Below are 15,462 nucleotides of genomic sequence, written 5' to 3'. Positions count from 1 at the left end.
TTAACCCTCGAGCTCTAGTTTTTAGGCTTTAAGGCTTAAAACCACTATTTGATCTGTTATGCTCCCAACCTTGAAACCCATGATAGATTTTATTATTCCATCAATATTGGAATCCTTCCCCCTTACTATCCACCAAAGCTCCAACCTCTAAGACTCATTATCTGCTCTTTGTGACGTAATATCAGTCTATCAACACATCCAATAGTTTGATTGTTGAGACTCAAACATTAAAGAAACAACAAAGATAGGTGGAAATAGTTCAAATACAAACCAAATATGTATTATGTATCCTTATACCTTTTTATTCACCAAGCATTAGAAGTTTTCACCGTAGGAATTAGGAGATATTCATTACTTCCATTAAAATTGCAGTTGCAAAGTAGGGTAAACAACAAACTGAACTAAATTTAAATCTTAAAAAACCTTCTCCAACTCAAGAAAAACAAGTTATTACCTTCACAAATATTTAAAAACTCAACTTTCTAAAAATATAACCAATCACTTACTGTCACCTTGCAATAGAAACTAGAAAGATGTTTGTTGATTGTGTATAGTTTACCCTCCAAAAGATTTATAATTTTCATTCCAAATCCATAACATGTAATTCCAACCCAAACTAGGTTGTAGATAATAAATGTATAGTTCACCACCCTTGACCTTAGAATTTCATCTATTCATGCTCAATCTAAATAAATTTCTGACTATTGGACTTCTAGTTTGCAAGAAAAATTGCAAAAAAGTTGCATGCCAACTTTTATTGCAATTTTCACAACTTTTATTCAAACCTTACATTAAAGACTTCAAAATGCCTATAAAATTATACCAAGACATGTAAAAATCTTATGAAACATGAAAATGAGGATTTTTGGGCAACTCTCACTGTTTGACCAATCGTTGACCACCTTTTGACTTGTTTATAACCCTATTACAACATGAAGACAACTACCTAAATGCATGATGAGATTTGTCTGAACTATAATGAGATTTCCTAAACCATGTTGCATCATCTTGGACACTTATTGACCTTCTATATTACCCTCCTTGGTGTTTACCACCTTATTTAGGACCTAGGGCCCCTGTACCATACACCCCTCATTTGAAAAACTCAAGTCCTTTGAGTTGCCAAATGCCGAAGAGTTGTGCCATGCTTGATGATATCTTCCTCAATCATCTAGATTGCTTACACCTTAGGTTGGCCTTTCCATTTCACTAGATATTTCTTGTATGTCTTGTTCCTAGTCTTTTTTACTATCCTGGTATCCAAAATACATTCCAACTATAATGGCTTCTTGATGGAAGGTCCTTCATCCATTCCACTTCAGCATCTGCCCTATTGTTGCTATTAGAATCCATGTTGTTGTTGTCCCCTTTGTACAATGTGAGGTCTGCAATATTGAAAATGGGTGATATGCCTATCCCTTGTAGTAGTTCTAATTCATATGCATTGTTCCCATATTTATGTAGAATTTTGTAAGGACCTATCTTTTTTATCTATAGTTTGTTGCCTGGCCCCTTAGGTAACCCATCCTTGTTTAGGAATGCCATGACTAGGTCACCAAACTTAAAATGAATCTCCTTCTTCTTCTGATCTTCCTTGTCCTTGTTCTTAGTTACTGATTTCTCCCAATGATCCTTGATTTGATAATGTCTTCTTCAATTCAACAAGTGTCTCCCCTGTAGCACTTCTAGACTTCACGTCTTACAAATCCCTTAATTCCATGGATCCTCTTGGATAAAAACCATATACTGCTTCAAAAGGTGTCCTGCCTATTTGATCTATTAATAGAATCATTATATTCATATTCAGCTTGACTGATCACTTGATCCCAAACCAAACCATGTTTTTTTGTGAGACACCTACATATATTTCCCAATGACCTATTAACCACTTTAGTTTGGCCATTAGTATGAGGGTGATAAGCTGATGAATAAGCCAAATGTGTGCCAAGTTTCTTCCACAAGGTTCTCCAAAAATGCCCAATGAATTTGGTGTCTCTATCAATCACTATTGTCATAATAAGTCCATAAATTTTGACAACTTCTCTGAAGAAAAGGTTAGCAATCTAAGATGTATCATGGTTGCTTCTGTAGGGCATAAAATGAGCTACTTTTGTGAACCTATCAACTACTACAAAGACCATGTCTACTCCTCTAGCAGTTTTAGGTAACCTAAGGACAAAGTCCATACTTATGTTATCCCAAGGATTTATAGGTATTGGAAAAGGCTAGTATAAGTCTGCATTAAATGGTGTACCTTTGGCTCTTTGGAAAATTAGATAACTATACCTCCTAACTTTATTCTGCAATATAGGCCAATAGTAGAACCTTGCAACTTGTTCCAGTGTCTTGTCTGCTCCAAAATGTCCTCCAAGAGCCCCATTCTATTTTTCCTTGATGATTTTTTACCTCATTGATGACTTAGGTATACATAACCTATTGCCCTTAGATAATAAACCATCCTACAAAACATAATCAGAAAATTAACCATGAAAAGTGTTAGCATACCCAAGCAAGTCTTATAAGCCTCTTTGAAATTAGAATCTTCCTTATACATATCTTTGATCTGCTCCAATCCCACACTTTATAGTTTGACTTCTCGGGCTACTAGTACCCTCCAGCTCAAAGCATCTTCCACCTTATTGGTTGTTCCCTTTTTGTGTTTGATTAAAAATGTAAATGCTTGAATTTGCTCCACCCACTTAACATGTCTATGGTTGAGTTTATCTTGCCTATTTAGGAAATTGAGGGCATGATTATTAGTATATATTATGAACTCCTTGGGTATGAGATATTGTTTCCATTTCTTTGGCACTCAAATCATAGAGTACGGTTCAAGGTCCTAGGTAGAATATTTATTCTTTGCTTCATTCAATTTTTTTGAAAAAAATGCAATGGGATGATTCTCTTGACTAAGAACTGCCCCTATAACATACTTGCTAGCATCACACTCCATAGTAAACACTTTGTCAAAACTAGGTAGCATTAAGGTAGGTAATTATGCCACTTTCTTCTTCAAGAATTGAAAACTCCTCTCAACAATTTCAGTCCACCTAAACTTACATTTGATTCCTCCTTTTATGGTATCAAGTATGGGAGCTACTATCACACTGAAACCTCTAATTAATTTCCTATAGAAGGTAGCTAGGCCATGAAATCTCCTAAGATCCCTTACTACCTTAAGACTTGGCCAATTCAAAATGGCTTCTATCTTGTAAGGATCCATTTTTAGGCATCCTTTGGAAATCACAAAACCAAGATAAACTAATTCAGACTTAAAGAACTCACATTTTTCCAAATTGATCATAGCTTCTCCTCATGCAATTTTTTCATTGCCATTTCAAGATGCTCCGAGTGCTCTTCTTTGTTCCTACTAAATATCAGAATATCATTTGAATATACTATTACAAATTTGCCCATGAATTGTACCAAAACTTCATTCATTAATCTCATGAATGCGCTAAGTGCATTGCTCAAGCCAAATGACATCACTAGCTACTCATATAGTCCCTCATTAGTCTTCAAAGTTATTTTCCCCTCATCCCCTTGTCTAATCCTAATTTGGTGATATCCTAATTTCAAACCTAATTTAGAGTAAACACTCTCTCCTAGTTAATCCATTAGATCTTCAATTCTAGGCATGGGAAACCAATGCTTGATTGTGATCTTATTAATTTCCCTTAAATCAACACAAAGCCTCCATTTTCCATCCTTCTTGGGTGCTAGAACTGATGGACATGCACATGGGCTCAATTTTTTCTCACCAATCCTTTATTCAACAAAACCACAACTTGTCTACTTACCTTTACATTTTCTTATGGTGTGAGCTTGTAGGAAGGCTTGTTGGGCAAGGTTGCACCATACACTAAGTCAATTTGATGACTTATGCTTCTGATAGGTGGTAAAGATACTGGTTTCTCCTTTGCAACTATGGGAGGATATTGTTTTAGTAATTTTGCAACTTCTACAGGTATTGGTTCTTTACTTTTGACTTCCTCCTTTGGCTTAGCAAACAAAACATATCCTTGAAAATATTATTCTTTAGTCAATTGCATAAACTCCTTACCTCTAATTAGTTTGAAAGCACTATCATCTTGGTCTTTCACCATATGATTAGACAAAGGTTCCATCTTGAACTATCTACCATTCTTCTCTATCATATATGTGTTTCTTTCACCATTATATTGTGCCTTTACATCAAACTGCCATGGTCTTCCTAGGATCAAATGGCAAGCATCCATAGGAATGATCTCATGTAGCACCTTATCCTTATACTCTCCAAGTTCAAACTCTACCCATGCTTGTTCTTCAACTGTAAAATTTTGGTTCTTGTTTAACCATTAAATTTTATGTGGAGCCACATGAGGTAACCTCTTAAGTTTACACTTCTCGATCATTTCTAAGGATACAACATTCTCTGTTGATCCAAAGTCAACAATTATTTTGCACAATTTTCCGTATGCCTTACCTTGAGTTTTGAATGAGGATTTTCTTAGTGGTGGCTTTGTCTTCAAAGGTACTTTCAGCATAGTCCTCCTCAACATCACATTTTCTCCATCAAACACTGGTGTTGCACTCCCAACTTGTGTAGAACTACTACTACAACAAGATTCATCAATCCTTACCAACCGATTCTTCCATCTCTATTCTAATTAGGGGAATTTGTGTTCTTGAGTGGACAGTAAGCCATTATATGCCCTGGTTGTCCACATGAATAACACTTAATGGTTCCATGTCCCCTACCTTGTCCACCTTCATAACCTCTGCCTCTATTAAATGGCCTCCTCTACCCTTTGAATCCTTGATTCCCTCTTTCTGAGCTTTCACCTCTATTACTATTTTTACCATTTTTTTAATTGTCTTTTGGCCTCCTTTAGAAATTTCCTCTTCCCCTTTGTTGATTAGTTCTTCCTCCTCTACCCTTGCTAGAATTTTCTTGTCTTCTCTTTATTTTCTCTTCAATCTTTACTGCTAGCTAAAAACACTTTGCTATTGTGTTGGGGCATAATATGGCAACTTCCCCTTGTATATTATAGCTCAGATCAATCAGATGTTTTTCCACCTTTACACTATTTGCCTCCACCATTCTTGATCTGATGCAAAGTCTATGAAACTCCTTAGTGTATGCACTCATAGTTAGCTCCTTTTGCCTTAAATTTTGCCTTCTCATGTATAACTTGACTTCATAGTCCTCCAGGATACAAGTATCTCTGATCATGTTAGACATTACCTTCCAAGAGGTAATTATGTTCTTGCCTTCTTTAACTCTCTCCTCTTGAATAAAATTCCACCATGTGAGTGCCACCCACTTCATCCTTGACTGAGCTAGCCTCACCTTCTTCCCTTCCATTATTCCATGACATACAAAGTGACTCTCAAGAGCCTCCATCCAATCCATAATAGCATCAGGGTCCATCTTCCCTCCAAAAATAGGAGTATCAATAGATTTACTCCCAAAGTTCTCTATGGCCTTTATGAATGCTTCTTGGTTTGTAGATATGTTGTTATACTCATCATCAACATATTTTTCTTCTTCTTCATTTGTCTCTACTTCATCTTTATTGAGGTCTTCCTCAATCTTCTCAGTATCTTTCTCCACTACTACTATCTTTCTTTCCAACTACAATAACCTATCTTTCCACTTTTAATTCTCATCTTTTTTCTCTTGAAGTTCAATGGCCAATTCCACATTTGTCACCATTTTGTCTATCCCTGATGTAGAACACTGATCAAGTGCAAACATCTAAACTGCAAGCTCCCAGTTGAGCTCTAATACCACTTATGATGTAAGTAAGAGGTGTAATACCCAAAGGATATCCTACAATCCATTCCTAGGACCTAATCAAGACTAGGGTAGAGGGGATTGGTCTTTTCCACACACCAACTTTACCCTCTCAATCCTTGCCCTATCTTCTAAGTAGCCTAAAGCCCTCAACAAGGAAAATACTCTCACACGCCTCACTCCTTTACACCCTCTAGGATCTCAAGCTTCCACACACCCCATTACACCCTTCTCCACTATTCCACCAAGTTACATGACTATTTGATAGGTTTTGGGCTTCTTCCTAAGCCAAATCCACAAGTTACACTAGGAGGCCTAATAGGGGCTTAATCCTAATAGCTTTGTTTCACCCAAAATAACACTAAACTTCATAAACTTACAAACAATCCCCCAAATGAATTGCATACTCCATTATGACATAAAAAACCATATCTAAATCCTTAAGATGGGTTTTGGGTCTCAACTTTTAACCTAACCCTTGAGCCCTAGTTTTTAGGCTTTAAGGCTTGAAACCACCGTTTGGTCTGTTATGCTCCCAACCTTGAAACCCATGATGGATTTTATTCTTCCATCACTATTGGCATCCTTCCACCTTACTATCTACTAAAGCTTCAACCTCCTTATTTTCTCTCTGTGACATAATCTTAGTCTATCAACATGTCTAACAGTTTGGCTATTGAGACTCAGACGTTAAAGAAACAACAAAGATAGGTGAAAACAATTAAAACCCAAACCAAATATGTACTCCCCATCCTTATACCTTTCTATTCACCAAGAATTAGAATTTCACCATAGGAGTTAGGAGACATTCATTATTCCATTAAAATGATAGCTACAGGGTAGGGTAAACAACAGACTAAAATAAATTCAAATCTATAACAACCTTCTCCAAATTGAGCAAAACAAGTTATTACCTTCACCAATATAAAAAAAAACTTAACTTTCTAAAAATATAACCAATCACTTACTGTCACCCTACAACATAAATTAGAAAGATGCTTGCTAATTGTGTACAATTTTCCCTCCAAATTTACATGATTGTCAAGTTGGACTTAGCTCCCTGCTCTGACACAATGCTAGCTGCAATGGCTTTGCTTGGTGAAGAAAAAGCACCGGCTATATTTTTATAGTTTTAATTTAGAGTATTTAAATTTTGGTTTGATCTACAAAATGTTACAGGTTGTGTTGAGTAAAAGACTATTGGAAATATCTTGAAGGTTTTGGAACATATAATAGGGTAGACAAAGTTCTATTCTATAAAAATCTTATAGATAATTTGGAGTGAAGTAAGTCATTGAATCACTGATTACATTGCAACTTCATTATTCAAGTTAATTATGAAAAAATCCAACATCCTACAACTTTGGAGTAAGAAAAAGTGCAAAGCAAGCAAGCAAATCATGAATTGCATTATTCCATGTACTATCTCCCATGGACTATCTACCAGTAAGTTAGTTAGTCTAATATAGTTAGCAGGAAATTATCTAGCTACAACATCTGCAAACTACAACATAGATATCATAATCATTATCAAGCTTGCAACTATATTATACTATTTAGTTTCTAGGATAGAGATATCAAAAACCATCTGCCATCCAAATTATTGCTTCACACTCTCAATTCCAAGGCCATGCTCTGTTTTGATGATATTTATATGCTCACATCCTCCAACGAGCTATTCACGAATCTTGGAACTATATTTGTCTACTAGAAGATTAAGATGCAAATTGACTTTTGTAACAATCAAGAAATGTGCTTAAGTTTTCATTAGTAAATCTCACTTGCCTTATGATAGATACAGACTTTACTCAGTAATGGACAAAATTTAAGACATAAAGTTGACTAATGATCTATGTTTAGCTGTAGCTTTGTTTTTGCAATCAAAAGGTTTTCTTGCACATTATCCAGGGTGGTTTGGATGAGTACATCTATACTTAATTAATGGTCTAACACATGGTTCTGAAAATATTTCCCAGCTGGAAAGTATAAATAGTAGGGCATAAAAGCTAGAATCTTGTAAAAGGAGTGACCAAGGAAGATTCTTGGCTAAAATGACTAATAAGCTAGCCATAACATTTCCATTTGGATTAATGCTAATATTCCTACCTGTTTATTCACCTTAAATGAAAATCTGACAAACTAGACAATTCTTAGAAATGACTTCTGGGGATAGGCAATCCTAGTAGAGATCCTAGCATAGATACAAGCTAGTAATTGTTATGCTAAAATGCTCTGGCCACTCTCAACGGGCTGGTATGTTGCTAGTTGAAATAATTTCCTATAATCTCCATGAGGGCAATTTCACAAATACTGACAACTTAAAAAAAAATTGAAGTGTCTTTGTAGGGAAGCACGTGAAGAGCTTTTTTTTGCCATTTCAAAAGTAAGAAACAATTTACAATAATTAGAAAGAAAAACTAACAAATAAATTCACCAAGAGACTCCTTGAGAAAATAATTTTTTTATGATAGGCTATTAAAAAAGTCCTTTTCACTTGGAGGTGCTATAAGGCAGAACTAACTATTCCACAATCATAATCAAATGTAAGAAGTCCACGATTGAAAGAAATCAATCAAACCTACAAGAATCAATTTTTTTGATAACTTAATTTTTGGGTGTAGTGTATCCTATTGTATTAAGTTTAAAGTTGATGAACAATGAATGCCTATGATTATATTTTTGGTTAATGCTTAAGAGTAGCATATGTTGTTACTTTGGAATACTTATGGAGATGCCTATTTGTAGCTAGTGCATATTAAGAAACTATGAATGTGTTCATTTGCTTTCCGTTGCATGAGTGCATTATGTTACCTTTCTAGATGAATGGAGATTTTATGACTATGTTATAAATAATTTATTGCACAATTCCATTACTTCTTTTGGTTTTACCTGGTTAGTCTTCCTCGTTGTCGGGTTGGGTATCTTTCATTTCAGGAAAGATTTCGAGGAAGCTTAACAACTTTGTGGTAGGGTGGTAAAGCACTCCTACAATATTCTTGCCCTTTTGTTTTTAGATAGGTTTTGGAGCTTCTATCAAAATGGTCAACATAATTGGTACATCATGGTAATCTGGTAACAAAATTATGGTTTTTTAAGATTTGAGCATATATATATACATATGTATGTATGTATCATTTTTGTTAAAATTAATGATAGTTGATCAACTAATGTTGATTGGTCAATATTCAAAAGACTTGACTCTCATTGATTTTTTTCGCATTTCATGGAGATTATTGATATGGCATTGGTTTTGTAGGGGCAGTCTTTACAATTAATGTGTCTACTTTGTGTCTTCATTCATACGTTCTTGTACATGCTATTATATACTAACATGTTTACTTTGCAAGTGTCTAACACATATGCAGGAAACAGAATGAATCTAGACTATGAATTAATGAGGGATCAAATCAATTGCTTGAGGACAAGCAAATTTGAGAGGGGAGGACAGTGATAGCCCCACTAAAATAATACTTAGTAATTATTAAGATACAAAAACTAAGTAATATATATATAAATTATAAATAACGAATAATACTTTTATTTTAAGTAAAGATAGATAAATAAATAAATAAATACTATTGTAATGATTAAAGTTACAAATAAATGAAATGATATAACTAAATAATGTTTGTATTTAATATATGTTATTGTAATATTTAATCCACCTCATAAACTTAATATTGTTAAATAAACTAAATGCTATAATCTAATAGTATTAAATCTTAAAATTTAATAATATCAGTTCTTAATATTAATAATGTATTATTTAATTTAGGAGTTATTATATTCTATTTAATATGAAATAGTTGAAATAATATTAATAATATACAAATTAGTTAATATTAATAATATTATATTAATAAATAATAACTATATTAATAATTAATTGAAAAGATGTGTCTTTTCTCATCATATCATATATAAGAGAAGTATTAAACTCGAGAAGGAGAGGAGAAGAGAGATTTTATGAAGTCTAGAAGACAAATTAAAGGAAAATGAGAAATGCCCTGAAAAGGGGTCATTACATGCCATTCCAACACAAACTAGGTTGTAGTTAATCAATTTATAGGTCACCACCCTTGACTTTACAACTTCATCTATTCATGCTCGATCCAAACAAAATTCTAACTTTTGGATTTCCAGTTCGTAATATAAATTGCAAAAAAGTTGCATGACAACTTTTATTGTAATTTTTGCAAATTTTACAACTTTTATTCAAACCTTACATTAAAGACTTTAAATACCTATAAAATTATACCAAGACATGTAAAAAGCTTATGAAATATGAAAATGACTATTTTGGGTCAACTCTTAATGTTTGACCAATCATTGACCACCTTTGACTTGCTTATAACCTTATTACAACATGAAGACAACTTGCCTAAATGCATGATGATATTTGCCTAAACTATGATGAGATTGCCTAAACTATCTTGTGTCGTCTTGGACACATATTAACCTTCTATATCCTCCTCCTTGGTGTTTGACCATAGGGCCCTTGCACCACTATGATACTACCTAACACAGGGAGAACAATGGATAACTAAGGCCAAAGGCACACCCAACTACCAAAGTAACCTGCAAGAGTAAACACATCAGAAACACAACATAGAGAACAACAATTGAAGGAGATAGAAGAGCAAAAGACGTTATTGATTCATCAAATCATCCATAAACATACCCAACTATAAGGCCTTTTGGGTTATGACCAACATTACAATTCAAACCTGATCTTTAATGATGATCTTCACATTCTTACTTTGCTTCTACTCTTCTTGATCTATCCCTCATGCCTAAGACTCTATCCAAGGCCCCTTTAAATAGTTGCATGCCACAAGTTGGCCTATTACAAATTACAAACTAACTAAACCCTTACATTAAATGCAAACCAAGCCACAAGTCAACTCTTAACAAATATTAAATACAAAATTAAATACACAAGGTTAGCCCAAAGTAGAACCAGACACATACAACTTGACTAAAGAAGGATTAGAACAAATATTGGCGCTCGATAATGCTCAACACCTACATGAGCTCAACAACAACAAGCACTCCACACCAACACAAACTCAACAACCATAGAGAACTTGACAACAACTGCGAACTCAACATCAATTATGAACTGGACACATATAGAGAACTCGACAACAACTGTGAACTCAACATCAACTATGAACTTGACAGTAACTGTGAACTCAACAAGGACTAAGAACTCAAAAACAACAAGGAGCTTGACAACAACTAAGAAAAGAAACATGCAAGATAGCCATGCAACCCAAGATGCTCCTACATCACAAAGTTTGAAAGAATAGATAAGAATCAATTTTATGGAAAATATTTCTCCATGATGATATGAGAACATTATATATTGTTGAATTTTTAATAATGCTAATGCAAGTTTTATTGCAATGATTAAGAATTGTAATCAATAAATATGCCTATCGTGAAGGACATCTATGTAGACTTATGTTTTTCTTTCTTAATTAACACATTTAGTAGCCATATCCATTGAAACATCTTTTATAAAAATAAATTTATTTTTTCTTGTTCTCTTTTTCATGAAAGTTACATAGAACAATGGGGAAACACAACTCCCAATACAACTAATTAATAGAAGCAAACGTCTGAAACCTAAGACAAGAATGAACTATATATATAACATTTATCTGTAATGGTGTAAATACATGTCACATTCTTCAATGATTAGGATTGAATTACGACCTTTATTTGAACAATGATTGTGAAAGACTTCTTTCATCATTGAGGGAAATCCATCCACTTTTGCAGAGGTGTCACACTTTAATTATAGTTGTGCATGAATCTTTAATTATTTGTAGGCATTTGTCAAACTCAATATCAAAGAAATCACTTGAGGCCATTGAAGTAGTCAGACTAGAATCAATTATGCTTGTTTCTCCATTCAAGGCATCCATAACTCAAATATTACCCGCAAACTTATAAACAAACATCAACATATAGAAATAATTAGAATAAAAAAGTATTAGTAATTATTAACACAATTTCTTTCAAGTGAATAATGTTCAAAATAAGATAAATAAAAATGAAAACTATTTTGAATGAAACATTTAAATTGTAATGTTTGAAATATGACGGTATTGCCTTCTACTTTTCAAACATTAAAAAAGAAAAAAAAAAGAAAAAAAAAGGAAAAAAAAAAAAAAAAAAAAAAAAAATATATATATATATATATATATATATATATATATATATATATATATATATATATATATATATATATATATATATATATATATATATATATATAACACATACGTAATCTAATTAAATAATGACAAAATCTAAACAAAACATATGATTCGTCTATTTTAAATAAATTATTATCTATAATTAAAATATAAATTTCATTGATATGATGATATTGCCATCCACATTAACGGTTACATTTAATTATGAAACATAAAATATAAATATTCTGAAACATGCAAATGCAAAACTATTATGAAACATACGAATTTAAAACATGCAAACCAAAACCATTTTAAAATATGCAAATCTAAAACTAATATTAAACATGCAAATCTAAAATTAATTTGAAACACGTACATTAAAAACATGCAAATGGAAAGTATTATCAAATAGATTTTGAATGCAACTCTAAATCAAATCAAATATGTAAAGCTAAACTATTACATGCAAATCTAAACAATTTTGAATGAAATTCTAAATCTAAACATGATTAATTGAAATTGAAATCTAAATCACAGTAGAATATTATAACCAATTTTATAACTAAATCTAAATCTAAATGCAAAACTAACAATAAATAAATAAAAAATATAAATCTCACATAAAAATTACTCCAAAACTTCAATCGACTCCTCTTCAAAAACTCCAATCTACTCCTCCAATAATCTTCACCTCTTCCTCCCTCCAAAAACACAAAAGGAAAATGAAATAGGGAGTCTTTTTTAATTTTAAAATAGGGCCCTAATTTTTCGCACTTTTTTTTTGGGCCTATTATTTCAGCCTCTATTTGACTTCCCATTATTTCACTATAATTTCAAAAATATTTTATTATTTTATAATTTTATATTTAATTAATTTTTTTTTTAATGATTGCTCTTTTCTTTTATTGAGAAAGAATCTATTTTAATTTGATTTGTAGACAGTACATAATTTAATTTGATTTTTAACATTTTTCTCTATATCAAATGACATTTACTATTTAAATTAATTTTTATTAATTTTAAATTATTGCTAACTTTTTTTCAAGCATATTTATACCTATTTTAAAAATGGAACTACCCCATTTTTTTTTCAAAATTTAATTTTCATTTTGTCAAATATATATTCCTATCATGAAACTTATTGCTAACTTTTTTCCAAGCATATTTATACATTTTTAAAATGGACCTTTAAAATCAGACTGAATAATCTTGCTATTAACGAATAATCTGATACGTTAAATCCAAACCAAAGCACTTGTTACAACTTCCGTGCACTGTTAAAAACTCATTCTAATTGTTTACCGTTCAGTTTCTTAAGAAATCTTCGTAAAAGAGACGCTAGAGTAAACTCTGGTTCACAATCAGGGTTAGCCCTAATGACACTTGATAGAAATATGCGAGGCACTAATTCTAATTTTGAAATGGGCATGCGTTCCGGGCAAAAGCTTTGTCAGCTTTCTTTCTTTCATGCTTTTTGCATTCAACAGCATGTCTTCTTACCCACCTTCAATTTCAATGGCAGATGATGAATCTGATGCGGAGGAAGAAAAACAAATAGAGGAAGAACAAATTAAGCAAGCTATGGATGCTTCTTTGGATGAACATGCCCACCAACTTCAATTGGAAGAAGTCATTGCGTACTCAGATGAAGTGTATGCCTGGGAATTGCAATTTCAGGAGGCTCTGATCGCGTCGTCAAATGCATGCTCTTCTTCCTCAGTCCCATCTGCATCTTCTTCGCAACAAATTCAAGAATGCCAGAAATACGATGATGATATCCAGGTGCATGTTGCATAATGTTTTTTGATCAGGGTTTTGTGGGTTTTTGTGTTCTTCATTTCTTTTTCATATTCTCCACAGGTTGCATGTGGGAAACGGCCCGGAAGCGACAGTGTATTGATTTCCTCGCCCAAAAGGGCCAGGATAGAGGATGAAGTGATCCCATTAATTGGATGTGGGATTTGCTTAGAAGCGAAACAGCCATCTGAAATTTTTGACAAGGATGGCTGTTCTCACAAATACTGCCATGACTGCATAGCTCAACATGTCCGCTCCAAGTTGGAAGAGAAATTTTTGCCCATAAGCTGCCCCGAGCCAAGTTGCAACCAGAACCTGATTTGTGATGAGTGCGAACCTTTTCTTACTGCTGAAACAGTTGAAATGTGGCATTTAGTATCGGCGGAAGCTGATATTCCAGACTGTCAGAGGTATTATTGCCCTTACAAGGATTGCTCTGAACTCCTCTTGAAGGATACGCCTGAAATTGGCAGCTCATCGGGGCAAACGGTTAAGCAGTCAGAATGCCCAAATTGCAGAAGACTGTTTTGTGCTCAATGTGGGGTTACCTGGCATGCTGGTTTGGAGTGCAATGAGTATCAGAGGTTGTCTCCTTCTGAGAGAGAGCAAGATGATTTAAAATTGCTGAAACTTGCCAAGGAGAAACAGTGGCAACGGTGCCCTAAATGCAAAAGTATGGTTGAAAGAGAATCAGGATGTACTCACATGACTTGCAGGTCAGCGAACATGTCAATTGTAGAACATGATTATATAAATTGTCATTCTTTTATTGTTTTAAAAAAAAATTATCTCCTAGTTCGTTAAATAGTAAGTCCTTAAATTTTATAACAATGTATCATCATCCAAATCCTTTATCAGGGATCATGGAATTGCTGACTACCTTAATTTGCTGTGCATACAATTGATTATTAGGCTCACACTTACCCCAGTTGTTGATCTACATACCGCTCCAATCTTTTAATATGAAAATCGCATGTTTTGTTTCCACTTGTAAAGCAACGTTCATTTTAGTGTGATCCCTTATCAAGAATTTCTATGTTCATTTTTTTTATAGCAACTGCAGTAGAATTAAGAGAAGGATTTACCTTCTCAAATTCGAGAAGGAAATATGACAGAAATTCCCATCGTGTCTCCAGGTGCAATTTTCAGTTTTGTTATAAATGTGGTTCAGAATGGAAGAATGCTAGAGTACCATGTACATGCCCTGGGTGGTTAGAAGATGATGAAGAAGACTAAGTTACCCAGGGGATCTTATTTACTTTTAAGATCTGAGACCTGATAGTGTGCCCAATTTTGTAAGATATATTCAAAGAAAGTTAGTTTTGTTACTTGTTTGCAATAAATTCTTGTTGGCAACATAGACAATATAAATTTATAACGACAATAATACTCAATTAACTATTATGTTGATTTGCTATGTAATGGAAGTACTGCACTATTCTATAAGCTATAGTTGCTTTCTATTTACATGGCATTTACATGGCATTGACACGGCAAATTGTAAGTGCATCTGGAATCAATTGTACAGAGTTTAAATGTGGGAAAACTTGACAAATTAAAAAAACATATTCAACTGTTATCTCATCTCCAAGTTTATTGCATAGAAGTAGAAACAAACACAAGACCTTGGGTTGGTTTGAAAAAGGTTTAGAAGTAGGGTTTAGTGTTTTAACTTAA

At 33.3% G+C, this 15,462-nt stretch overlaps 1 protein-coding gene across 1 annotated transcript in view; it reads left to right on the top strand.

The window, feature by feature from the left end:
• Nucleotides 1–15,252, top strand: part of LOC149572583 (uncharacterized) — a 37,693-nt gene extending 22,441 nt beyond the window's left edge. Inside the window, exons 3-5 of the mRNA XM_089815856.1 lie at nt 13,390–13,770; nt 13,849–14,501; nt 14,922–15,252. Coding sequence (XP_089671982.1) covers nt 13,390–13,770; nt 13,849–14,501; nt 14,922–15,021 — 1,134 coding nt within the window. The 3' untranslated portion in view covers nt 15,022–15,252. The remainder of the gene's footprint in view (nt 1–13,389; nt 13,771–13,848; nt 14,502–14,921) is intronic.
• The last annotated feature ends 210 nt before the right edge of the window (nt 15,253–15,462 follow it).

Source organism: Cupressus sempervirens, chromosome 2, assembly GCF_028749045.1.
Source record: "Cupressus sempervirens isolate cs-2001-9-10 chromosome 2, ASM2874904v1, whole genome shotgun sequence".
Classification (NCBI taxonomy): Eukaryota; Viridiplantae; Streptophyta; class Pinopsida; order Cupressales; family Cupressaceae; genus Cupressus; species Cupressus sempervirens.
This window is presented reverse-complemented; position numbering and strand designations above follow the sequence as displayed.